The sequence below is a fragment of the Gossypium hirsutum genome, chromosome A07 (assembly GCF_007990345.1).
Source record: "Gossypium hirsutum isolate 1008001.06 chromosome A07, Gossypium_hirsutum_v2.1, whole genome shotgun sequence".
In the NCBI taxonomy this organism is placed as follows: domain Eukaryota; kingdom Viridiplantae; phylum Streptophyta; class Magnoliopsida; order Malvales; family Malvaceae; genus Gossypium; species Gossypium hirsutum.
In genome coordinates, this window is record NC_053430.1 from 64,686,398 (window position 1) to 64,713,317 (window position 26,920).

The 26,920-nt window shown below is 34.8% G+C and overlaps 2 protein-coding genes across 3 annotated transcripts; both read left to right on the forward strand.

Annotated features, from left to right (window-relative positions):
- The first annotated feature begins 17,169 nt into the window (after positions 1 to 17,169).
- On the forward strand, positions 17,170 to 21,281 carry LOC107952807 (protein MAIN-LIKE 2-like). 2 transcript variants are annotated; one of them, XM_016887990.2, is made up of 7 exons: positions 17,170 to 17,350; positions 17,854 to 18,005; positions 18,297 to 18,941; positions 19,136 to 19,303; positions 19,433 to 19,822; positions 19,918 to 20,806; positions 20,953 to 21,281. In XM_016887990.2, the coding sequence occupies exons 2-6, from the start codon at positions 17,898 to 17,900 to the stop codon at positions 20,773 to 20,775; spliced, it is 2,169 nt and encodes a 722-aa protein (XP_016743479.1). In that variant the 5' UTR covers positions 17,170 to 17,350; positions 17,854 to 17,897; the 3' UTR covers positions 20,776 to 20,806; positions 20,953 to 21,281. The 2 variants fall into 2 exon arrangements, with proteins under 2 accessions (XP_016743479.1, XP_040972916.1); XM_041116982.1 differs by having other exon boundaries at positions 17,186 to 17,350; positions 17,886 to 18,005.
- Positions 21,282 to 23,752: 2,471 nt separating this feature from the next.
- LOC107952810 (WRKY transcription factor 1) lies at positions 23,753 to 26,889 on the forward strand. The gene is made up of 5 exons (XM_016887994.2): positions 23,753 to 24,098; positions 24,879 to 25,443; positions 25,530 to 25,698; positions 25,770 to 25,928; positions 26,206 to 26,889. Exons 2-5 carry the CDS (start codon positions 24,879 to 24,881, stop codon positions 26,648 to 26,650), a joined length of 1,338 nt encoding a protein of 445 aa, XP_016743483.1. The 5' UTR covers positions 23,753 to 24,098; the 3' UTR covers positions 26,651 to 26,889.
- The last annotated feature ends 31 nt before the right edge of the window (positions 26,890 to 26,920 follow it).

The window sequence follows — 26,920 nt, forward strand, 5'->3', positions numbered from 1 at the left end:
AATTACAACTGAATTTTTTTTTACAACTACGAACCTAATAAGAACTTGATACGAACGTCGGCGCCTCTCGATTTACAAGTTCTGATACCAAATGATGCGATCCAGCTTGGGTTGATGAGTCGAATTCACTTAGTTGCCCAATCGTCGTTCGAGAAAGTCATTCGTGCTTCGAGTTTAAGAATTAGAAGTGAATGAAAATGGATAGGTTAGCGGAAGGTTTCAAGAAGGGTAAGTTTAGCAATAGGTTCGGTTAAGGGTAGCAAAGATGGATGAAGGATAGATGGTTCGATTTGGGTTAACAAGAAAGAAAGTTAAAAGTTGGGAATGGAAAACGAACTCAACGTCAGGAATGATTCAACACTAAGAAGTGTCACTCCGATTCCTATATTGTTAAGGTGAAAAAAATTATGGATTGATGGATAGGTGAACGTCACACCAAAATTAGTGATAAGTTCAAAACAAGACGATTGAAGCCACTAGTACAAGCCAGATAAGTCTTTCGAAACTTGTACGAGATATGAGAGGAAGCAACCTCACAAGAACAAATGTTCATTAACAAATTTGGCAAAAGTCCCTTTACAATGAAATGTGCAAACTATTTATAGGCTAACAAATAGTAGCCGAATGGACAAACTAATAGCTTAAAGACTAAATAGATTCAGCTATGAATGCACTAGAATAATCTAGAACAAGTCTTTAATTTGCTAGGACTAGATTCAGCTGATGGGAACTCCATTGGACAACTTCATGTGTAAGCAAAGCATCTTAGATGAATGTGAAGTCTTGGGAACTCAATAGCTTGTCTAAATTTGGCCATGGGATGAATGAAACTGTGACAGCCCTAATGTGACCCTAGTCGAAAAGTGGTTTCGGGACCACAAAACCGAGTCGTAAAAATAATTAATTGTTATATTCTATGCTTATTATGTGTGTACATGCATATGTGGACGTTTCATTCCCTAATTTAGCCAATTGCATGAGAAATTATTAAATAGGGATCAATATGAGACATGGTGAAATATGATAGACTAATTTTAAATGGTTTATTAGTGCATGTCAACACAAGGATGGACTTGCATGTCAAATTGCCCAATTTTCTTTATAGTGGCCGGCCAAGATGGGTGTTGATGGGCAAATATATATGTTTAATTAGTTATTAAAATAAGAAATGGCATTATGTGAGAAAAAAATAATATTAGTGAAATAAAGTAAAGAAAACAAAGAGGAAGGAAGGCTCATCTTTCATCTCCTTCATTGCCAAAATTGAGAAAGGAAAGATTGAAAAAAAAAAGAAACCAAGGCATTCGGCCATGGCTAGTTCAAAGGAAAGGTATGCATTGTGATTTTATTCTAATTGATGTTGAGATTAAGTTGATAAGTGTATAGTCTAGTTAACCCATAGCTAAATTCATGAATTCATTGTTGGGAGATAAGAATGGAAGTTGCCGTATGTATGGGTATATATGCACTTTGGAAAGGAGATTTTTGGGTGTTATTTGAGTTCTCTTTATGTATGTATGTGCATGAGTATTCAATCATGTTATAGATTCATGTTGAAAAATGTTAATGCTATATGTGTCATATAAATGTACTTGTGAATGAACTTGAGAATATTTAAATTATAGGTTGGAGGTGCCGAATGTAGTGTTGGATGAGTTTTAAAGAATAAAAATTTAGGTGACTAGAGGTTAATGACATTCGGCCAAAGGCTTGTGTGCTAGCAAAATCGGTATAAATGTTGTTCGATGTGTTGAATTGAGTAAGTTAGATGTTGGAACACTTAAGGATTTGGCATCTCTATGACATTAGATATAAGTGTATGAAAGGCTAAGTTTAAGTAGTAAGGCCGAATAGGTTATAGATAAGGCACTTGTGAGTCTTTGGCCAAGCAATTTGCAAATTAGATTAGGGTTCTTGTGACATTTAATGTTGAGTTTAATTTGGTATATTCGGCCATCTAATTAAGTATATAGGTGATGTTGAATTTAATCTTGCACATTCGGCTATATGGGTGTACACAATTGTGATACTATCCTTGATTGGATTATCGATAATAGGGTGATAGTATATGGTTGTTAACCAAATAGTTCAAAAGCATGGGGTAGAAAGATAAGAATTGGCCATGTGTCTCCTATGCTATGAAATCATTAATATTTTGATATAAATATTTAGCAAGACAGTTAAACTAGTTAATTTATCGATAGCTCAAGAAGTTAAAGGTGGAGAGGCAAGCAAGGGCAAAGGAAAGAACATCGAGTAGCCGAGTTGGAATCGTTTCCCCAACATAAGGTAAGTCACCAAGCATATATTTTGTATTGATCTAAATAGACATAATGTCTATGTAATTATGCCGAATGGAATGATAAATTTATATACATGTATGCATGTGGTGATGAAAGTGTTGAATGAAAAGAAAAGAGGTGAGATGTATTGAGTTGTTGATTTCGGCACTAAGTGTGCGGGTATAAACATTTATGATCATGAGATTGGCACTAAGTGTGCGGGTTTAAATTGTACAGCACTAAGTGTGCAAGTTTGATTATATAGCACTAAGTGTGCGAGTTGATTATATAGCACTGAGTGTGCGGACTTAATATATATTTTTGAATCACTATGGACACTAAGTGTGCGACATTATTGAGTTGATCACGGACAGCGGATCGGGTAAGTACCTTGAGTTCATGGCTAATAGTCGCTATGTTTATATTTGGAGTTGAGCTTGGTAAGTTTGAACCTATGTGACAATTATAATTGAAGTCACGTACATAAGATTTATCGTGGAATAGGTGAAAGGTCGTTTAATTGTATGATTGTAACGAAAATAAAGTGATGTATGAAAATGCCTCAAATATCCTATTGATTAGTATATGGAATGTGAATGCATGACTTGGTATGAGATTGAACCGATAGGTCTAAGGAACTATGGCATAGTTCGGTATGGATGGAGTAACTAGCCTCGTTCCATTTTGTTTCCTCTTGTGAAATGTTATTAATGGATGGTAGTGCATTGCTTATGACTTACTGAGTTATATACTCACTCGGTGTTTCCTTGTCACCTATTTTAGGTTTCTTGGACTCGTCTCTTTTTACGTGATCGGGCCGTCATCGAAGTCATCACACCAGCTAGCAAGTTTTGGTACTTTCTTCTTAGTCGGTTTAGGAGAACATTTCGGCATGAATAGGCTATTATGTTGTGTTTGAACTTTGGTATGTAAACTTTCAGCCATGCGAAAATGGCATAAATGTTAATTTGGACTTTGGGTCCTATGATACTTAGTTATAAAACGTAGTAAATGGGTTTTATAATGTGGTCATGACTGATATTGGGCCAATTCGGTTTTGGTTGAATAATAGTTGAGGCCTAATCGATTTTTATGCCATATGTAATGGTTGATTAATTTTGGTGTTAAAATTCATGATATGGCAATAGTGTAATAGGGAGATGTTTGTCAATGATTAGCCTTTGGCATGGCTAGTCATGATCATAATTTGTGATATGCGTGATGAATTATTAGTTAGATCAAGGAGATATCACGAAATAGGCATAGTTGCTTTAGTAACAGATGCTGGCAGCAGCAGTGATGTGAGATTGAAAAATAAAAAAAATAGTAGGAATGGAATTAAATAATGAATAAATTATGTAATCGAATCTCGATGAGTCTATTTTCATATGGAAGAAACGAAATGACCATATGAGCTTTATGTTAGGAGATAATTAAACCCTTGTGAAATAGGACCAGAGCGATTTCTGGATCCCCTGTTCCGACTTTAGAGATTTGCCATAAATTAATCAGAGACAATTAGAAGTCATGCCTCATATGTATAGATTTCCTTTTGAGTCTAGTTTCATTATAAACAAATGGCATAAGTATTGAAGCTCTGTAAAGGGAGATATCTAAGTCGTAATGCACAAAGGTCAGAGTAGTCGAACCCAGGAATAGGGACGACTTTAACTAATAAACTGTACCAATTTGCCTGACCAAAAATTCTACAAAAATTCTACCATATAGATATATGAGTCTAGTTCCGGGGAAAATTTACGGAACTGGATTTCGAGTTTCATAACTCAAGATATGATTTTTAAAGTGACTAGTACGCAGATTGTCAGCTTGTCTGGGAAATTTTTAATAAGTGGTTTGAAGTCTGTTAACACCTCGTGTTCGACTCCGGCGACGGTCTCGGGTTCGGGGTGTTACAAAAACATTCAAGAAGTGTCTCTTGGCCAAAAAGACACCTAGGGAAGTCATTTGGGAAGCAAACAATTCATGTATTTCACCCCATACATTCGACCACGCATTGAACTAAAAGGGAGCTTGAATCTGGCCGTACATGAACATTCATTAAATGCTCTTCATTCATGCATGTGTGCCATCCAAAGTGAATGTATCTTCTCAACCCACATACATGTAATTAACCTCCCATGTACATGAACTTAATTTCCCCCAAGCATTGAACCAGGCCGTGCATGAATCTTCTCATTCATTGAACTTTCCTGTTCATGCATCTCTTCATGAATGTACCTTCCATATTCGGCTAACCTACATGAATTAAACACACAATTAAATAAAATATAACTATTCATAAAATCATAATTAATAATTAAACAACTTAATGAAATTAACTAAATTCAAACATAATAATTATAAGTCAACTATCAAGTAAATTCGGCTAGCTCAAAAATAGTCAAACACTTAATGAGCTAAATTGAGCTAGGGGTTTCGGCATGAGCTGTAGAAAACTTAATTATAAACTAGATTAAAACTTAATTTATTGGAATGAAAAAGAAATGAGCTAGATCGAGCTGAATTCTAGCTCAAACGAGCTGAATCGAGCTCAAGTGAGCTGATGGGAGTTGAATGGCGCATGGGGAGCTGAAGAGGAGCTGAGATCGGATTGCAAAATGGTGCATGGAGTCTTAAAGGAGTTATCCTTAGCTCCTCTAACGTCATAGACCTTGTTGTCATCCCAAATGCGCAACACCAATGCGGATAAAGCATCTTGAATTTACTTGGTTCGAGCTCGAGTCATGGGGCCTTTTGGAAGCTCGATTGATTCATGATTTGCATTCGAGGATGCCCCGGGCGTGCTCACATCACCTTCTGAGTCATCAAATACTTTAAACTCTTATGGTCGGTAAAAACATGACATTTCTCACCGTACAAATGTTGTCTCCAAATCTTGAAAGCAAACACAATAGCGGCCAAATCTAAATCATGCGTCGGGTAATTATTCTTATGTGGCTTCAATTATCTCGAGGCATAGGCTATCACCTTGCCCTCTTGCATCAACACACATCCTAACCCATTCAGTGACGCATGGCTATAAATCCCAAACTCTTTTCCCGATTCATGTTGTACTAAAATCGGTGCCTCAATCAACAATGCCTTCAACTTCTCAAAACTCTGTTGACACCTTTCTGACCATTCGAACTTGACATCCTTCTGCAGAAACTTTGTCATCAGAGTAGTAATCATGGAAAATCCTTTAACAAATCGTCTATAATAACCAGCTAAGCTTAGAAAGCTTCTAACCTCGGATACATTCCTCGGTGGTTTCCAATCAACAATTGCTGAAATCTTGGGTCAATTCGAATACCATCACCTAAAACAATGTGCCCCAAAAATCCAACTTCTTGAAGCCAAAACTCACTTTTACTGAACTTAGCGTACAACTGTTTATCTCTCAAAGTCTGTAGAACAGTTCTTAAATGCTCAGCATACTCGAACTCATTTCGAGAATAAATCAAAATATCATCGATAAACACAACCACAAACTTATCTAAGTATGGTCTAGAAATTCGATTCATTAAGTCCATAAACACAGCGGAAGCATTTGTTAAACCAAAAGGCATAACCAAAGATTCATAGTGACCATACCTCGTTTGAAATGTAGTTTTCGGCACATCCGAGTCTTTAACTCTCAACTGATAGTAACCAAACCTCAAGTTTATCTTTGAAAACCATGTGGCCCCTTTGAATTGGTCAAAAAAATCATCTATTCTTGGAAAAGGATACTTATTCTTTATGGTCACTTTATTAAGTTGTCGGTAATCAATGCAAAGTCTCATAGAGTCGTCTTTCTTTTTCACAAATAATACTAGTGCACCCACAGAGATAAACTAGGTCTCGCAAAACCTTTATCCGTCAAATCTTCCAACTGAGCTTTCAACTCTTTTAATTCTATTGGAGTCATTCTATACAGAGCAATTGAAATAGGTGCAGTGCTAGGGACTAACTCAATACCAAATTCAACTTCTCTAAATGGAGGAAATCCGAGTAACTCTTCCAGAAACACATCTGAATACTCACATACTACCGGCACTGACTGAATATTTAACTCAGACACTTTGGTATTCCACACAAAGGCAAGATAAGATTCGCACCCCTTTCTCATATACCTCTGAGCTATCATAGTAGAGATCACAACTGGTAATCTCTTCAATTCATCTAATTTAACCCGAAGAATATCACCACTTTCACTTTTCAATTCAATAATTTTTCTTCTAAAATTTACTACCACATCATGAATGGTCAACCAACCCATACAAGAATTACATCAAATTCATCAAATTGCAAAAGCATAAAATTAGCAGAAAAACAATGACTTCTAATCATCATAGGACAATTCTTACATACTTTGTCAACTAACATATGCTTGCCTAGAGGGTTCGACACTTTTAGCACAAATTCTGTAGACTCAATAGGCATATTGATACTAGATACCAATTTCATACAAACATAGGAATGGGTTGATCTCAGATCAATCAAAGAAACGACATGAGTATCATAGAGATAAAAAGTATCTGTAATCACATCAGGAGAAGAAGCTTCTTCGCGAGCGCGAATAGCATAAGTCCTCACAGGTGCTCTACCCTCGGATCTCATAGCTGGGTCTGTAGGTGGACTCTTGTTACTAGCTCTGTTTCCTGGATTTCTCTGTGGCCTCCTTGTAAGAGTAGTATTACCCGATCTTGTACTCTGAAATTTCTCTTTTTCAACCATCTCGGGGAAATCTCTAATGAAGTGATTTTGGGAACCACACTTGAAACAAGTTCGATCATTCACCTGACACTCACTGGGGTGACGTCTACCACAATATAGACATTCAAGTTTACTAGGTCGAGCATTACCCACACTCACTATCGAAGTAGTCTGAGCCTTATAACCCGAATACTGTTTCCCATGGTTTCTATTTGAAAACCCAACTGAAGCATTCGATTGAGTATTAAATTCTCACGATTTCTTAGATGAGGACCGAAGTGACTTACCCATCTGTCTCTTCTTCGAGTCTCGAGACTCAAACTCGATTTTTCCTTTCCCTTTAGCCAACTCCTCGGCCTTACAAGCTCTCTCTATAAGCGCAACAAATTCTTTTAGTTCCAGAATTCCAAAAAATAATCGGATGTCTTCGTTCAGCCCATCTTCAAATCTCTTACACATGATGTCTTCAATCGAAACACATTCTCAAATGTATTTGCTCAGTCTCACTAACTCATACTCATATTCCGTTACCATCATTCAACCCTGGTTTAACTCAAGAAATTCTTTTCATTTCTAATCGATAAACCTTTGGCTAATGTACTTCTTACGAAACTCTTCTTGGAAAAATTCTCAATTAACTCTCTCTATTGGTACAACCGACACAAGGGTGTTCCACCACTGATAAGCCGAGTCTCTCAAAAGTGATACAACACATTTCATACCTTCCTTAGGTGTGCATGATAACTCATCAAACACCCTAATGGTATTCTCAAGCCAGAACTCTGCCCTTTCGGAATCATCATCTATACCAGCTCAGAACTCTTCGGCTCCTTGTTTTCAAATCTTATCAACTAGGGGCCTATTCAATCTTATAAAGTCCATACCTTGAGGTGCTATGGGAATAGGCTAAGGAATAGGTGGGGGTGGAGGGGATTGAGCGTTCAGGTTCATTTGAACGAACTCCGTATACCATGCGTTCATCATATGGAGGAAGGCTTCCTGCCTCTTTCTCCTTGACTAACTAAAGGGGGTCTACTATCAAATGATGTTGCCCTTTGAGTGGGAGTCGACGTATTACTTTTAACTTCATCAACCTCAGCTCGGTTGGGATCCATTACTATATAAAAACACAATTTTCAATTGTCAGGAGTCATTACACTATCACAGTTCATTTATGACATATATAGCTAGACTCGTACACACACTATGTTAGTCTGAGAATCGACTAAACCGTAGCTCTGATACCACTAAATGTAACATCCCTCACCTATATTCGATTCCAGAATAGGGTACGAGGCATTACCGAACTTATACACAAGCAATCATGCAAAACTAAGACATAAACTTTTTTCCAAATTAAAACTTTTCAAAAACATTCATATCGTCCCTTAGACGAGCCTACGAGGCCCAAAACATAATTGGAAACGGTTCAGGACTAAACCGATATCTTTGGAAACTTTTCAAACACTTTGAAAATTTTTCATAAAAACAAAGGTCACATACCCGTGTGGGCAGGCCATGTGATCACACACACCCGTGTCCCTAACCCGTGTAACTCTCTGTTTATGATTTTATCAACAAATTAGGGTCACACGGCCAAGATACACGTCCGTGTGCTAAGCCATGTGGGTGATTTAATTTTCATAATTTTTCCTAAAATAGGTGTAGACTTCACATGCCCATGTCCCTAGGCCGTGTCCTTCACCCGGCTGAGACACACTGTCATGTCTCTACCCGTATGGCCAATTTAAAGCTAAAATTCAAAATACAGGGGACACATGGCCAAATCACACACCCATAGGGCAAGCCATGTGTCACACACGGCCTAGACACACGCCCGTGTGTCGACCCGTGGGACAAAAAAAATAAGGATATTTACCAAGCCTTTTCGCCGCTCTTACTTGCGCCAACCCACACAACATCAAACAACACCAATCCAAACATATACACACAACCAATTGAGCCACAACCAGGACATCCACACATCAATTACATGCTATTTTCTATCACATACAACATTTCATAATTATCATCACAAACCATACAATAACTCTATCCATGAAAGGCATCACTATATGTATAAATACTTAACCAATATTAGCCAATACCAAATGGCCATTTACAAAATGAATCAAATACCATTACAAGCCAACACGTTTGGCCAAATCAATAGTGACACATATCACAAAAAGACCAAGTCCCTATACATGTCATAACTCAAAATAATGTAATAATAAGTACCTAAAATGATAATTTGATAGTGTGAGTGACTCTCCTACCGTCTTCGATCCCCGAGCTGGCTTGATGACACTATAAGAAATGAAAATGGAGGAGGTAAGCTTTAAGCTTAGTAAGTTAGCATGTAAACAATATTCAACTTTTAACATACAATAACCTACACATAACACAATGTAAATTAGCATAAAATCATCAAGTGATCAAAAACATATCTTACTCATTTGCATCCTTACCAATAGTGCATCTTAAATTAAGATCATTTCTCATGAGTTTTGTGTACGTATTTGTACCACTTCATAACATAATCATAATCTTTCACATCTTTGACATAATCTTTAAATCACCCATTAAACCACTTAGAATACTAAAGGATACTCGAGAATCACATACACATAGAATCATACCAATGTCATATCCTAGATTTGGTCTTACATGGGATCTCATATCGATGCCAATAGGCTAGCTATGGTCTTACACGAAATCTCATAATGATGCCATGTCCCAGACATGGTCTTACACGAAATCTCATAACGATGCCATATCCCAGATATGGTTTTACACGTAAACTCATAATCATAATGTCATGACATTTGTATCCTAACATTCCTAAGGTTTAACAAGAATTTCACTGTATCGAATCTTTATCGAACGAATCCATAATGATAATTGTACAAGTCATGCAATAACAAAATATTAAATACATAATATAAGTTGCATTATTTACACACAAACTTACCTCGGTACAAAAATAGTATAAATGGATCTAATCGTCAATAACCTTGTTTTTCCCCCAATCAAGGTCCGAACTTTGTTTTTCTTGATCTATAATAACAAATTTAGCTTATTTAGTTATCACATTACTCAATTTAGTCCAAAAATATACTATACCAAAATTACATTTTTGCCCCTAAATTTTGACATATTTATATTTTTGTCCCTAGGCTCGTAAAATGAAATGCATTCAATTTATTTGTTACCCAAGCCTAGCTAACCCACACACATGCTCATATCAGCCCACATTTTTCATCAAATCAGATTTTTACTACACATTTTACAACTTTTACAAATAGGTCCCTTCTAGGTATTTTCATGAAAAATCACCTAGTAAAAGTTGTTTATTACACATCAAACTTTATTTTTCTACCATTAGACATCAAAATACATGCATGTCACACATGGATAAATTTTTAAACATGAACCCTACTTCAAAATAATGGTAGAAATGAAAAGATTAGGTGAATACGACTTCAAAAACGTAAAGAGCATTAAAAACGAGGCTATGATGCACTTACTATCAAGCTTGAAAGTTGAAAAAACCCTAGCTATGGTTTCTTGAAAATTTTAGCTAAGGGAGGAAGAAGATGGACACAATTTTGACTTGTTTTTCCCTTTTTATTCTTTTATTTACCAAATGACCAAAATGCCCTTTTAGCCTTTCTTTGAAATTTTATCTCTCCATACTCATTTTTGTCCAATAACTTAACAGATGGTATAATTTCCATCTAAGGACCTCCAATTTAAAATTTCATATCAATTGGACACCTCTAACATGTAGAATTCAATTTTTGTACTTTTTATGATTTAGTCCTTTTGACTAAACTGAGTGCCCAAACATCAGAATTTTCGAATGAAATTTTCACGAAATCATTCCGTGAAACTGAAGACCATGAAAATATAATAAAAATAAGATTTACTACATCGGATTCGAGGTCCCAAAACCACTATTCCAACTAGGCCCAAAATTAGGATGTTACAGTATAAGGAATCATCATAATATAGTTTGTAGAAGTCGGGTCTAAAGACTCACAAGAGACCTACCTTTACTTCAACTTGGAGTTTTTGTTTTGATTTTCGTTCCCCATCTAGTAGCAGTAACTACTTACAAGATAATATAATTTCTATTAGAATCCCCATGTACAGGTAGTTCACTAACATTTCAACTATGTGTGACCCCTATGTAGGGCCTTTCACTCACTCACTACTATTCTTACACATTTTAACATCTTTCCTCAATAACAATCATAACATACAATATAAGACTTATCAGACGGTTAAATCATCCATTGGTTAAATGAGGTCTTAGCTTTACCTTAACGAAGAAGAAAAGAATATGTACGTTGGAAAGAAGAATCAAAACATAAAAGTCATCTAGAATGTCTTCTCGCATACTAGATATAAACTATAATAGCCCGTTTTTAGTGAAATCGGAATAGTGGTTTCGAGACCACAAATTCGATGTCAAAAAATTTATTTTATTATTATTTTCTTTCTTTCAACATGATAGTAATACCGTATAAAAATTTTGTTAAGAAATTTTACCGTTTACATGCTCAATTTGATAAAAAAAAAGACTAAATTGCCTAAAGTGCAAAAGTTGAGTTTTAGTAGCTAAAAGTATTAAATAGCTATAGAAATTTAAATTTTGAGTCCTTATATGGTAATTATACCATAAATGGTGTTAGTGGATGAACATGGTTTGGTATTATGGAAATTTTTATTAATTGTTAAGGTTATTTTAGTAATTAGTAAATAAAGTTATAATTAAATAAAACGAAAGGCAAAGCTATCATCTTTTATTCTTCAACTTCAACCGAATGCTAAGGTTTAGGAAGCCATTGTTGAGCTTTTAATTTTGGCAACTTCTCCTTGCTTGATTGTAAGTGATTTTTGTCTCGTTTTTAATAATTTTTATGTTTTCGGGAGCGTTGTAGCTTAATCTAGCTAGCCCAGGGACTAATTTGTGAAATTTTTAAACTTTTAGGGTTTTTCCATTGGTGAGTATACATGAGTTTTGATGTTTGATGAAAGAAAATGGATGGTTGTTGTTAGATAAAATAATTTCTGTTAAGAGATTTTTGGGGTTAAATTGAAAAATGTGATAAATTATGGTATAACTTGTGAATTTATTAAATATGTGGGCTACTATAAGTTTTTATAATAATCGACTAGGCTTGGGTAGGGGTAAAATGGCATGAATTTCATTTTCCGAGCCTAGGGTCTAAATTGCAAAGAAATTAAAAGTATAAGGGCAAAATGGTAATTTTACCAAAATATTTTTTGGATTAAATTGAATAAATTATATGTTAAATTGAGTTAAATTTATTCGTATAGATCCAGTTAAGCCTCGTACAGAGTTAGATCAGAGCAAAGAGAAAGTCTCAGATTAACCGCCTCCGTATTTACATATACTCGTCGAGGTAAGTTCGTGTAATTAAATTGTGTTTATGTGTTTTTAATTGAAATATATAAATGTATGATTTTTCATACATAAATATCGAGTGCATATCCAACAATGTGTGACGATTACCGAGCCCCGTTTGAACCTTAGGAATCCGTAGGATACAAATGAGATGTCATTAGGGTTACATGATTTGGTTGAGGCCCTACATGTTTTGTGAATACTCTACAGCTCGTGAGAGCATACCGATTTATAGCTCGTAAAAGCCTACTGATCTACTGCTCGAGTGAGCATACATGTACATGAATTGATGGATTACAATTATATGAGCTAACACACTATGTGTGAGCTATCCCGGGTATCCAACGACATTCTAAATGGTTCAACGGGAAATATTTTGATACGGAACGATAAGAGTTCAATACGAACTATTACAGGTATACATGTGAACTACATAAAAATATGGTTATATGATATATGGAAAAATGAAATGGATGATACATGTATATGGAAATTGATAAATGGTTATGTTCATCTACGGCTATTGGCTTATATGTTTATTTACATGGCTAACATGGTTGATGTATATGTGTTTAGGCATTTGGCCAAAATGTGTTGGGATATGTTTCTTTACTTACCTATATACTTACCTATTATAAGATTAAATGGTAAATTAACTTCTATGTTACATGAACTTACTAAGCTTAAATGCTTACTCTATGTTATTTTTCTTTGTTTTATAGTGAGTCAGAAGCTCATTTAGGTTGGAAGCTTGTCGGAGCTATATCACATTATCCATCGGCTCTTTTGGTACATTCGGATGTTTAATTTTGGTTATAACGACATGTATAGGTATTTTGGCTAATGTTGGCCTATATGTTTGGTTGTGAATATGGCCATTTGGTTTGGCTTGTGATTTGGCACTTAATGATGTTATATGCTTAGTTTTGGCATGTAAACATTAACCTTAATATGGTTGATAATTTGCTTAATATGTTTGAATGATGAAAGGGGAAATGATAGTTGAATGTATATGTTATATATGTCTTATAACTTGTTCTGAATTGGTATTTTTCTATAGAAGACATATATGCATGTTAAGGCTAGTAATTGTGTGATTATTTAGTACCATTTAGTATGCTTTGGTAAGGTAACCAAATTCCATGTATTGATGCTAATGTGCCTATAATTTAATTGAGTATTTTGGACAAATAGAGTGCATGATTGAACATATTTACATGTTATCATTTGAGGTGCCTAAGGACATACTGGTTGTATGAAACTTTACCATATTTATATATGTTGTTTATGCTTGTTTTGGATGTCTTATTATGGCTTGGTTATATATGCAAAGTTGGTTGTAGGTACATGACAAATTGGGTGAGAAAAATGGCTCTTAAAATGGCCTATTTTTGTCCACACGGGCAGAGACACGGGAGTGTGTCTCAGCCGTGTGTGACACACGGCCAGGTAACACGGCCGTGTGTCCCCTATAGCTTTCAAAGGGTTGCGAGTTATGTTGTTACATGGCCTAGCACCCGGCCTGGCACACGGGCATGTGGGGTTACTTCGAAAGGTACACAACCTGGCACACTAGCGTGTTACTTAACTGTGTGACCCAAGTCAGTGAGTTATACTGGCAGGGACATGGGCTGGGACACAACCATTTGTCCTTATTTTGAATGCCCACATGGCCTGAGACACGGACGTGCTCTTAATCGTATGAGTCACACAGCCGTGTGATCCCTACAGTGTTGAAAACTTTTACTATTTTCTGAAGAATTTCCTGAGTTTTCGATTTAGTCCTGACTTGTTTCTAATGTGTATTTTAGGCCTCAAGGGCTCGTTTAAGGGACAATAATGTACGTTTTGACTTGCTTTTAATATGTTTATTGCGATGATATGAAATGTTTGAAGTTTTTATGCATTTGAATTGTAAACTCCGGTAATGCTTCATAACCCTGTTCTGGTGATGGATATGGGTTAAGGGTGTTACATAAACTCCCTGTCCTCCTACTGTGGACTTTGAAAAGTGACGATGCTTACCTTACCCAAATATTCTGATTTCCCACAAAAAATACGGGGGAAGGTAAAAAGAATCCGATGAAGATCTTCGTTACTGTTTAATCAGTCATGGGAAGGGTCAAATCAATTCAACTAATTCCCAACTAATCTCATCACGAGAACCAACTTGAACAATGCTTAAGCAAACTGAGTGTACTATACTTTGACAATGACTCGGGTATGGCATGATCTTAAAGACAATTAAGTTTTCTACATCTTTCTTAAACACTTGATAGGCTCTTCGTGCTCAGCCAACACTTAGGGCGTACTGTTCCTTAGGCGTACTCTTTCTTGGGTGTAATCTTTCTTTTCTTGAAGATACCTTGTAATTAAATCCTTAGATACCATTAACAGGTGGATATTTTAACGCTAGTATGCGTCAATACTCTGACTCCCCATCAAGCCAACAGGGTGGCAAATTATGCTACCATAGTGCCAAATCAATTTACTTACATATCTTACTCACCTTTTTGGATCTATCATTTTTTGGGTGTGACAGTATGACATGACTTCATTTACCACAATAGAATTCGTAGCTCAATAAAGGGTAAATAATATCCTCTCATTGGAATTGCATGGTTTATAGAAAAGAAACGTTGCCACAGGTCCTTTATTAGGAACAAATGATTTTCATTACTATTTTTTAGTAATGATATTTTTCATGGTGGAAGATATAATTGTTACCATGAGATAAAATAAGATCATATTGGCTGAATAGATTTTGACCCAAATTGATTAAGAATATCCTATAAAGGTAACACACTAATGACAAAGTTATTATACAAGCAAAATTATAAGTTGCTTTTGTAATGGTATATAATAAGGGAAATTTCAATCATGGTACTTTTGGTGGATTGATTTCATGACTAAATAATGTTGTAATTAGACGAAGAGTCAAAAATTAATTACAAATTATTTGAGCCCTAATTTACATGTCCAATCAGTCCTTCCATTAGCTCAACACAATCATGTTTGAATTGCAACAATAATCGATATGTTGAATGAATGAAAACAATGAAAGGAGAAATAAACTGCATGTATTTTTATCCGCAGTAAATGCATTTTTCTTGCAAGGAACAAAAGATGACTTAGAAATCAATTTAATATCTTTGACTTATTATTTAATTGATTATAATTAAATAGTTGAGTTCAGAGTGAGAATTAAATTAAGTAGTCATTGTAGTTTTACTAAACAAGACAATTAAATTTATTTACTTAGATTCTAGTAAGGTAAATTCATTATGATTTTAACAAAATTAGAATTGGGTTAAGAAAATAATTTAATTGAAAGAATTAATTAAATTTATTTTAATTAAATAAATGATATTTTAGGAATAGAAAAATGGTTATAATAGGGAGAATTATATTGTTGGAAAAAATCTAGTTCGAAAATGGTTTTCTTGTACAACGGGAAATAAAAATTTTGAAAACTAACCCAGTTTGTGATATTTATAGCAATAAACCCTAGATCGAATTCACACCTGTGTTTTCGGATAGATGGATCCTTATCGTTTCCGACTTTCAACTAAATGATCTTCTCCATTATTCTCGTACCACAAATTGTTTCAAGGGTTGACTCGAACGATTCAAATCAAAACACGGAACTAGAAATAATTTTCTTTTCTTTAGTGTGAAAATGAAAAATCTCTTCTCAAATAGAAACTGACAAAATTTGTTATTCTGAAAAATATATTCAATAGTTGAAAATAAATTCTCTCTATTTTTGGGTAGAGTAACAATATTTTAAAGTTGTGTCAATAGCCCTATCGATGCCATCAATTTTGTATAGGTTGTTTGCTTTGGATATTTGAATAGGTACTTTGACATTATTGGAATTCAATGGTCACATCGTGACAACGTACTCCCAATGTCGTAATGACAAAAAGTTCAGGGCTCACGTTGCGGTGACATAGCCTCGAGGTCATGATGAACTTAAGTCAGAGAGTCACGTCACGACGAGGAAACCTCTGAAGTCGCAACGTCAACCTGGAATTTGTAAGCATTACAATTTAGTCCTAATTCGACCTCATGCTAGTATTAGAACTTTCATAGGCTCGTGTAAGACCCAAATCCAATTGTATGGTTTAAACAACATCTACGGGTCAGATTCAAGCCTATCCATAAGATGAAAGTTCCTAAGGGATTAAAATACTATACAATCTTATCCCTTATGATGACAAATATTCACTAAGGTAACTCTGGTTTTACTGAGTGTTTTACTATGCTACCAATGCTTCAAGTAAATAGATTTCTCCATATGTTCCACGAATTGAATTAAGTCAAATGAGCTCATTTAATTAATTGACCTTCACATGAAGTTTTGTGCACATGAAGTTTTGTGCACATTTATCACGGGTTTTGATCAGCAACCCGTGACACTAATACAAGATCTTCATGATACTTTTTAACAATAAAATTTAGTATATATATTTTTGGGTGAATGTTAATCATATTTTGCGACAATAGTTAAGGTTATATTAAAAGAAGTAATAATTGAATTCAGTAAAAGTAATAAATAAAATTAAATGAAAAGGAAACAAAATATGCATGAAAAAAGCCCATTTTCTTCGAGGAGAGAAAAATTAGGCCGATGCCCAAATCATCCAAAAACATGCCACGTGTAACAACGTGAGATAGTAATTTACCCTAAGCCTATAGCCTATTGGATAGAAAATTTTGAATCCATTCATAAACGCAGCGCAGCGAAGCGAACCCACATCCCAGTTTTGGAGACTTTCACACACACGGTACAAAGAGGAGAAAACCCTGCAACGACGCGTTTTGGTTGCGGTTTTTTTTTTCTTTTTAATTTCGCTTTGAATTCCGCTGAAAATTTTCTTCACGGTGGTGCCTGCTTTCTTTCTTTCCTGTCGTTTTGATTAAAACTCAGGTATAGTAAAATCTAATTTCTTTTTTTTTTTTAAATCTAAATTTTTATTTTTTTTGCTTTCCGGCGTCGTTTCTTTCCCCCTCACCCTCACCCTCACGCTCGCTTTCTGATTTCCAATTTCTGGATTTTCCCTTTCATTATTACAATTATAAAGAGAACGTTTATCTAAACAACCAAAATGTTCACACCCAAATATTGTTTTCTGTTTAGTTTTCCATTTTTATTTGTCCTCCGAGAGTTAAACGGAAACTAGGGTTTTAAATTGAATGGACCACCCAAATACGAGATTCTTCAAATTTTTATATTTATGTGTATATATATATCATTTTTTTGCAATTAATTCGTTAAAAAAAGTTTGAAATTGATCTAAGTTATCTGTGCTTTGTTTCAAGGGCTTGATAAGAATTGGCTCCAAAATGTAAAATTTAAGTATATATTAACAGTGATGGAGGCTATCCTGCTAATTTACGGGACTAAACTATCTATTTTGGCCTGCATTTCAGGCCACTTTGATTTATTTTGGTTTAAATTTTAGAAGATAAAATCAATGGAAGAGATTGGAATGGACCCATCTGCAGCCAATCCTGGACCCATCGATCGTTCAGTACTGTATGATCAAGACAAGCATGTATCTTCAGCTGTTTGGGATGGCCAGGTCTGTTTCTCATTCCCACCAATCTCATTCTCCGCCCCCCCCCCTTTATTTGCAGATATGTAATTTGTGTTTCTTTGATAAGTGAAAATTTGTAGAATTCGTTTATGCACTGGTTCATTTGTTAGTTTGTTTGATTGGTTGTTTATCAGTTTCATCGCCTTGATGCACTAGACTAGTTTTGTCCTTATATATGTGAAGGGTTTCTTTGATTGTGATTGTAAATTTGACTTGTGCATGCGTTTTTATTTAAAACACACTAGCATTATTACATAATATATACATGCATTACAGGAGCGTGGTGCACTTAGATGTCATGAGCATACATCAAAGTTGGGAGAATGGAGACTCACCCCAAAACAGATTGAATTGGTGGAAAAAGCAGGATTTGGGTACTTGAGGAAGATACCTGCCATTAGTTTAGATAATCCGCTCATTTCAGCTTTAGTTGAGAGGTGGAGAAGAGAGACTAATACATTTCACTTCACTGTTGGAGAAATGACTGTGACTCTTCAAGATGTTGCCTTCTTGCTGGGATTGGCGATTGACGGGATGCCCGTGATTGGAATAACGTATACCACTTGTGGAACGGTGTGTGAAAAGTATCTTGGGAAAGCACCAGATTCTACTTATGCAAGTGGTGGGATGGTGAAGCTAAGTTGGTTGAAAGAGTTCTTTTCTCAGTGTCCTGAAAATGCAATGATCGAAGAGATTGAGCACCACACACGTGCTTACCTTTTGTATCTTGTGGGAAGCACTATTTTTTCAACCACCACAGGGAATAAGGTCCCTGTCATGTACCTTCCATTGTTTGAGAATTTTGAGAATGCTGGGAGGTATGCATGGGGTGCAGCTGCATTAGCATTCTTGTATAGGGCACTTGGGAATGCCTCTGTTAGATCCCAAAGCACTATTTGTGGATGTTTGACATTACTTCAGGTTATTCACTTTTCTGATGTCCCATTTTCCTACCCTTTTCTTTTCCTTCTATAAGTGCTTTTGAAGGGCCTGCTGTCTTTCAACTTCTTTTGACAAAAGGAAGCAGTTAGGAGGATTTCTAGCTGAAGTTTTTCTAATGTTATTGACAACATTTAGATAAAATTCTGCTACTTATAATCATTCTTCTTTTTTAGTGTTGGAGTTACTATCATCTAAATATTGGTCGACCAAAGCTCAACAGGGACCCTATCCACGATCATTTCCCTTTTGTACTGAGGTGGAAGGGAAAGCAGAGTGGTCCAACGACAAACCGTGATGTAGTTTTCTACCGTAAGGCACTTGACTCCCTGGAACCATGTGATGTAAGTTATTGGTATTTCCTTTTGTTCTTTAAAATAAAAATTATGTTTCTAGTTGCCATATGTGTAAGAGTCAGCTTCTGATGAAAAGTTAAAGGAAGAGTAATATGGCTGTTTGTTGTTAAAAAATAGGTAGAGTGGCTTCCCTACAAGTACATGGATAGTACTGTAATCCCAGAGGAAATTAGAAATAGTTTGGTTTTGGGGAGGTCTAAAACGATGTTGATATGCTTTGACAAGGCAGAAAGGCACCTTCCTAATCGTGTCCTAAGGCAATATGGCATGCTACAACCTATCCCAGAAGATGTGCCACAATGGGTAAGAAAAAGCCGTGGAGTTGATGGTGGTGTGGACTTGTCTGGGAAAATGGAATCAGAACTTAATGAATGGGCAGATCGTGCACTCCATATTGTGGATGGTGATGATGATGCAGATGAAAATGAATACATGGTGTGGTATTTGAGAATTACTCGTAAAGTTGTAGGGAGACCTATTTCTCTCTCTTCAGAGTTTCAGAGAACAGTAAGGCTATACTTAACTAGTTAACTATTGTCTATGTCCTGTCCCCAGAAAATTTCATGTGTACATCTCTTTTCTTTTTCTTTTTGATGAAACAGATTGGTGGTGTACGGGAAATTTCATACTTAGCCGAAACTTTCCCTTTGAAAGGACTGCTGCCTGAGCAGTTTGAATCAATTTCCAGGATTAGGTCTATTGCACAAGAATGCTTGAGAGACCAAGTTGGAGGTACAATTGTTTTGTCACCTATTGTGGGAACTGAACTTGGCAAAAGGACTAGGGGGAAGGAGAGAGTGAGAAGAAAGGGTACTGGGAAACGGAGGCGTAGTAATGATCCCATGGAAGGTCACGGAGCTAGTGAGGATGAGTCTCAGTATTGTGGCATGGTTGAGGTGGATCAATTACATCCGCATCACACGAATGATGAGGTAGATCATTTGCCACTTACAGTTCTTGAAGGTGAAGCTGCACTGCTATTGGATACACCGCATAAAGTTGATGACATGCAACTTCATGATGCAACTGATGGGATTGATGCCTCACACTTTTGTGATGCAAGTAATGAGGCTGACAACTCGAATATGCTTAATTCTATTGGTGAAAATGATTTGCAAACTGCCAAAACAGTAGAAGAGGTTATTCCACAGTCATTTGAGCTACCTGATGCAACCAATGGTAATACCGATTTAGAAATTCATAATGAAACTAACAAGCCCGAAGACTCACAAGGTTGTAATGCTACTAATGGGATCAATGGTCCCCAAACACTAGTGGCCACTGATGTTAATGAAGCACAAATTCATGGTGCAACCGATAAGGTCAGCGAGTCACAACCCTCTGATGCTGTTCACAGTGATCAACAAATGGTAAAAGAGGAAGTAGAGGTTGCTCCACAGTTGTCTCACGAAAACACTGAGGATCTTGCACAGCAGGGTGATAATAGTGTTGTAGCATAAAAGTGGAACCGTTGTCATGTATTTTCTGGAGGTAATTCTCTGACAATTGGCTAAATGTGTTTGCTTATAAAATTGATAGATACACGTACACATACATGCACCAAAAACTTTAGGCATGCACCACGCATTCCTGCCTGCTACACTTGAAACGAGATTTCAATTTTTTTTCTTTTACAGGCTGCAAAAGATGAACTGGTCTCAGCCTTGTATTAGTGGCAAGGACAATTGGTTGCACAAAGAAAAGATATTTATATTGTAACTCCAAATAGTTCGAAGTGCCTGACCTGTTTTAAGGGCACTCTGTGGCTTGTAGAATTAGCTCTGGTTAACAGAAATTAGTTTCACTTTCTTTTTTAGATGACAGTTTTATTTTTTGGCCATCTTAATGCAAATTGCATGGCATGTTCATTTTTGTTTCTAAGAATATTGTATAGGGTGTTTACTGTTTCTTCCTTTGGTATCGGCATGGATGTGTTAGTTATGTGTAATTGAAGTAGATTGTTTTATGTTGTTGGCACTCTTTTTATCATGGTCAATGTTTTGGGATTTCAAGGAAATCCTGATCAAGTGGAACAGAGAGAGAGAAGTAGATGGAAAATACTGAGATTTAGATTGTAAGTATACTAGACGCCTTTTGTAAGTACAATTTCTTAGAACCAATGAGGTTAAACTTGGAGTTGAGATTTTGAATTCTTTAAGCAATTTTCACAGATTTTCATGGAGCGGTTTAACTAATTAAACCACTTTCCAACATCTTAAGGCCATGATCTCCTGGCACTGAAATGGGGCTTTAATGAACAAAAATGAGTTGCATACTCTTATTTAAACATGTTTTCTTTGAGAACCAAAATTTGCAGAAGGATACCTCCTCTTGCTGACTGATCTACTTCCTATTCTACACAGTTAGAAACCCTGCGATTGGTTTGGATTCAAATCAGTTTTGTTTGACATGTGCCATTCTTCTTGTTGGAGGAAATGAGATCTGGTTTGGGGTTTCCCCAAGTCTAAAGCTTGTTGATTCATAATTCTTCTCCATTGCATCCTTTTGTAGCAACAAGTTTATAGGTTTACTGTTAATCTCTGCTCCATCCTTCTATGGACTGTCTCCTAGATTCAGGCATGGACTCGTTTTGGACAGCTTCAATGGATGCCTCTGTTTCTTTGAGATTGTGAGCTTAGACTAGTTCGCCTTATTCAAACTTGTCATGATTGTTGTGGCCATGTTCATGTGGTTGATGCAGGGATAAAATGATTCCCGAGCAATTTCATTTTAGATACCATTGTGATATAATCGATTGGAGTAGGATTTGTGGCTTTGACTGGACAACCTCTACTACCCTTACCCTTTATGAAAAAAAAAAAAACTATTGTTATATATATATATATATGTTTTTTTACTCCGGCGATGAAAGGGATTGTATGTATTAATTTAAATATATTATATTTTATGTTAAATTTTAAATACATGATTAAAAATTGAAATTGTTTAAATTTGAAAAATTAAAAGATACATAATTAAAATTTAATATAATACACGAAATTTAAATATTTAAATTTAATTCAATTTTTCAGGATTTTTTAAATCATTTAATTATTTGTTTTGTAATATTGAAAATTATTTTAAAATTGAAAATTTTAACAATTTTCAATACCTTAACAATTGAATTATTTTTTAAACATTCAAATTTATAAATTTAAATTAAATATATATGTTTAAAAAAGTTATTACACTTTTATAAATAAAATAGAAAATTTAAGAACTATTTATATTATATTATATTATATTATATTATATTATATATATATATAGATAGATAGATAAACTGCTTTAAAACTTTTTAATATTAGAATTGACATGTTTTAAATTAGTAAGGAGTATTCAAGCAATTTTCAAATATTTTTTAAAATTCAATCAAACTATTAGTTTAAAAGTTTTAAAATTTTTAATACTATTATTGATATGGTTTAATGTTTATTTTTATTATCTTAAAAGTTTTTCCATTTTTAAACTACTATTGATTGTTGTAAATATTATTTTTACATTTTATTTTAGACTTTTATCTTATTTTTTTTATAATTTTTAAAAATGTCGATATTATTTTAAAATCTGTAAAAGAATGGTAATAAAATTTTAAATATTAGTGTAACCAATATTTTTTTTTCATATGTTTATTGTTAATAGATTAAAAAAAATTAAAACATCTCAGATATAAATATTTTTCCTAAGTTTATTGTTAATAGGATTTAATATTTTAAAGTCTCAATTCACCATTTTTTTTAAGTCTCAAGGTTTTTACGTGTTCAAGCTTTTAAAATTTAAAATTTTCATAAAACTTATAAAATTGTCAAATATCATAAAAATACAATATGAGTACAAAAGTTTAAAAATTTTAAATTTGTATTAATTAGATTTATATGAAATTATAAAATGATGTACGACCTTAGTTGTATGTATTAATTAAAATATATTGTATAATTTTTATTTTATGATTGACATTATAAATAAATCTATAATTTTTATATATTTTATAATTCGATATTTTTATTTGATAAAAAATAATGTTTTAAATTGTTATTATTATTATTATTTAAGGGGTACACATGGGTTATATTAATTTAAGATATTATTTTTTATTGAATAAAATATTAAATTAAGAATATGTAAAATTATAAATGATTTAAATTTATTTATAATATCAATCATAAATTTAAATTTATATAAAGTTATAAAATAATTTTAATATATTTTAATTAATATGTATAATTGAATGTGTGCATTGCTGGATAAGAAAACTAGCTCGATAATATAATAAACAAAAAATATTACATTATTTAGTTAAAAAATTTGTCTATATATTATAGATAGATAATATGGATTATAAATAAATATAAAAAATATATTAATGTTAAAATAAAAAAAAATAAAATAAAAATTTATCCTTACATATTAATTCGAGCAAGCGGCATTGACTAAAATAAAGAAAAGCAAGCAATAACAGCGTCTCAAGACAAAAAAGGGGAAGGCAGATATATAGACGAATGAGTGTTAGTGCGTGTATTCTAGTTTTCCCCCAGCCTCTGCTTAACTTGCCTTTTCTTTCTTTCCTTTGTTTTTTTAATGATTTTATTGGGATTAGACTTTAACAACCTGAATCGCTATTTCCCCCACTCTGACTCTACTTACTTCCCCGATTTTCACTTTCCGGCTCCAACCACCATCTCTGGCGTGATCTACGCCTCTCATCGACTCTTCTAATCACGCTCTTTGCGCCTGATCTACGTTTAGGGTTTCTTGATGCTCTCTTCCACACTTGCATAGCTAGGTAACTTTCCTCTTTTTTTTTTCTCTTTATTTTCTTCAGTTTTAACTTTCTCTCCCTCTCCCACCTAATTTATTTGTTATGGAATGAATTTAATTTCGTTTGCTGCCGTATTTCTGGGGATTTTAGCTCTTAATTTGTTTCTACTTTTGGTTGCTGAGAAACTCCGTAGTATTAGAGCGACAAAGTTGCAAAACTATACTCATTCAATTAAATTGGAACTTTCTAATTAGTCTTATATTAAATTAACCATATCAAACCATACAAGCAAGTTGGGCAGTTTAAATTATTCTTTCAGGTGAATAAATAAAGCAACTTTCGAATTAATATTATATTAAATTAACCTCATAAATTTCATCGTTTCTTTAGTAGTTTAATTAGGAATTGTTAGTTTGGCATTCGGAATTATTTCCCGTCATGCTCTACATAAGGAAGACCTACACACACAAAAAAAAAAAAAAGAAAAAAGGAAAAAAAGAAGAAGAAGAAAGAAAGAAAAAGAAATACAGAGAAATTGAAATGCATAAGTTTTCTGCAAAGGTTTGGTTAATTGTGAAATTCTTAACTGAGGAAGCCCAGTCACAAGTTGATGCGATATATGATATGGTTATTCTCTAAAAGTCTAAGCAATTGAATGCTAATGATTAATAAGGTGGCTAGCTGTTCTCCAGCTGGTTTTTTATTCTCCTATATCTATAAAGTCATGGGCACAATACTGTTTTAGTATATATACAAGGCCCTTTTTAATGGTGACTAAAGTGATAAAGAGGTTCTTTACTTCAGATGGTTTCTTCAGGGGAGTGTGTAACGGATGAAGTTGGTACGGATAAAGTACAGAGCCGAGATGCTGGAAGTCATGCATTGCAACAGATCTCTGATAGTAAAATTCAGTCATCACAATCTGTTGAAGGGAGAGGAACCCTTGCACTTGTATCAAAGGAAAATCCACTTCCTATTTCTGTGATCCATGCTTCACAGTCACAGCAACAAGGAAATGCTTACTCTATGACATCCAAGAAACAATCGCTGACTCCTTCTCCATCGCCTGGTATTGATGGGAGCAGTCCCATTGTACGTGAGAAAGCCTCAGAGGATGGGTATAACTGGCGTAAATACGGGCAGAAACTTGTTAAAGGAAATGAATTTGTTCGAAGTTATTACAGATGTACACATCCAAACTGCCAAGTGAAAAAGCAATTGGAACATTCACATGCTGGGAAAATGGTTGACACTGTTTATTTTGGTCAGCATGATCATGCAAAGCCGCTGACCCCACCTGTAGCTGTTGGCTTTGTTGTCTCTGTCGTTGAAGAGAGACGAGATAATGCATCTCCAACTGTTATCAAAGGTAAGAAAATCATCTTAATCATTTATGACTTGTCTAATCTGATGAAGCAAAAGTTGCTTGATTTATAACTGATCTCATATTTGAAGACAAGTCATTGGGTGCACATATCCAAACACCTCGCCTGATTGAGCCAGGGGATAGTTCTCAGCCTTTACCTATTGCTGCTAGTGAAGATTTGAAAGGTGCATCTTCAAAATCAAATGGGATGCAAAATATTGCTGGTAATGATGATGGTCATCTCATCTCAAAACGCAGGTACCTTAGTTTATTCTTCTTGTGTGTTTGTTCCTCTTAACCTTCGGTTAACAGTCACTGAATGCAAACAGGAAGAAAGAGAACGATATTGTTGATGCATCTCCAGTGCATAAACCAACAAGTGAATCACCTATGATTATTAAGACACTAAGTGAGGTTGACATCGTAAATGATGGGTACCGTTGGCGCAAATATGGCCAAAAATTAGTTAAAGGCAATCCTAATCCAAGGTATGAATCACCTTATTTTTGTTTGTACACATTTCAAACACTTTTGTCTAATTTACATAGTATTGCTGCTCTTTGGCAACAAATGTAATCATATTGTTATACCAACTATAGATGTTTTCTTATCATAAGTAGAGATGCCTCCTTATCTCTAGTGCTGAGAGTACTTGTGCATATTACCTAAATGTGTTTTGATCTCAGAAAATTTTCCATTCTTTACATATGTAACCATACTGCGGCTTTTGGCATGAAGTTGACTCTCCGGTCACTTGTGATGTAGGAGTTATTACAGGTGCTCAAATCCCGGATGCCCTGTCAAGAAGCATGTGGAGAGGGCATCTCATGATGCAAAATTGGTTATAACTACATATGAGGGAAAACATGACCATGATTTGCCTCCAACTAGGACAGTTACTTACAATATAATTGGCGTAAATGTTGATTCAGCAGCTCATAACAGTGAATCAGGCACCAAGGTAGAAAAAAGGGAGACCATTAATTCTAGTTCTGGAGCCGAGAATAAACCGAGCGAACAATCGAATGGCAAGTCAAGAACTAAGTTAGAAGTAAGTGGTACTGTTCATGTTAGCACAGTTAATGCACCTACATTGGGTCCTGAAAGTGGGTCAAATGAGCAACGGAGTGGAAAGTTAGATCACAATGAAGAGAGTGAAGTGGTTGGCTATACTTCTCATTGTAAATCAAGTTCTCAGAATACAGAATGAGCAGATCAGTAGCAAATTCAAAGCAAAATGGAAAAATGGTATTGCTGACAGTGATAAGATGGTCCATGTCCATATTCTCGGGGTGTTCGTATTCGCAATGATTGATTCGGAGTATCAATATTGGCAAGCAGCCCCCATGTGTAAAATTATTCAACCAGTTTAAATAATGCAAGATTAAGATGTAGAATTTTATCTTACGGAAAGATCTAATATAAAATAGGCTAATGTTTATTGAGAAATTTCTCAGTTATTTTTCACCTTCGTCTTCCA

Bases quoted from the DNA above. Each gene is read 5' to 3' on its own strand.
- LOC107952807 (XM_016887990.2), top strand. From the start codon at position 17,898: ATGGAAGAGATTGGAATGGACCCATCTGCAGCCAATCCTGGACCCATC. The intron at 18,942-19,135 runs GTTATTCACTTT...CTTCTTTTTTAG, and splicing joins GATGTTTGACATTACTTCAG to TGTTGGAGTTACTATCATCT. The intron at 19,304-19,432 runs GTAAGTTATTGG...GTTAAAAAATAG, and splicing joins ACTCCCTGGAACCATGTGAT to GTAGAGTGGCTTCCCTACAA.
- LOC107952810 (XM_016887994.2), top strand. From the start codon at position 24,879: ATGGTTTCTTCAGGGGAGTGTGTAACGGATGAAGTTGGTACGGATAAA. The intron at 25,699-25,769 runs GTACCTTAGTTT...GAATGCAAACAG, and splicing joins CATCTCATCTCAAAACGCAG to GAAGAAAGAGAACGATATTG. The intron at 25,929-26,205 runs GTATGAATCACC...CTTGTGATGTAG, and splicing joins AAAGGCAATCCTAATCCAAG to GAGTTATTACAGGTGCTCAA.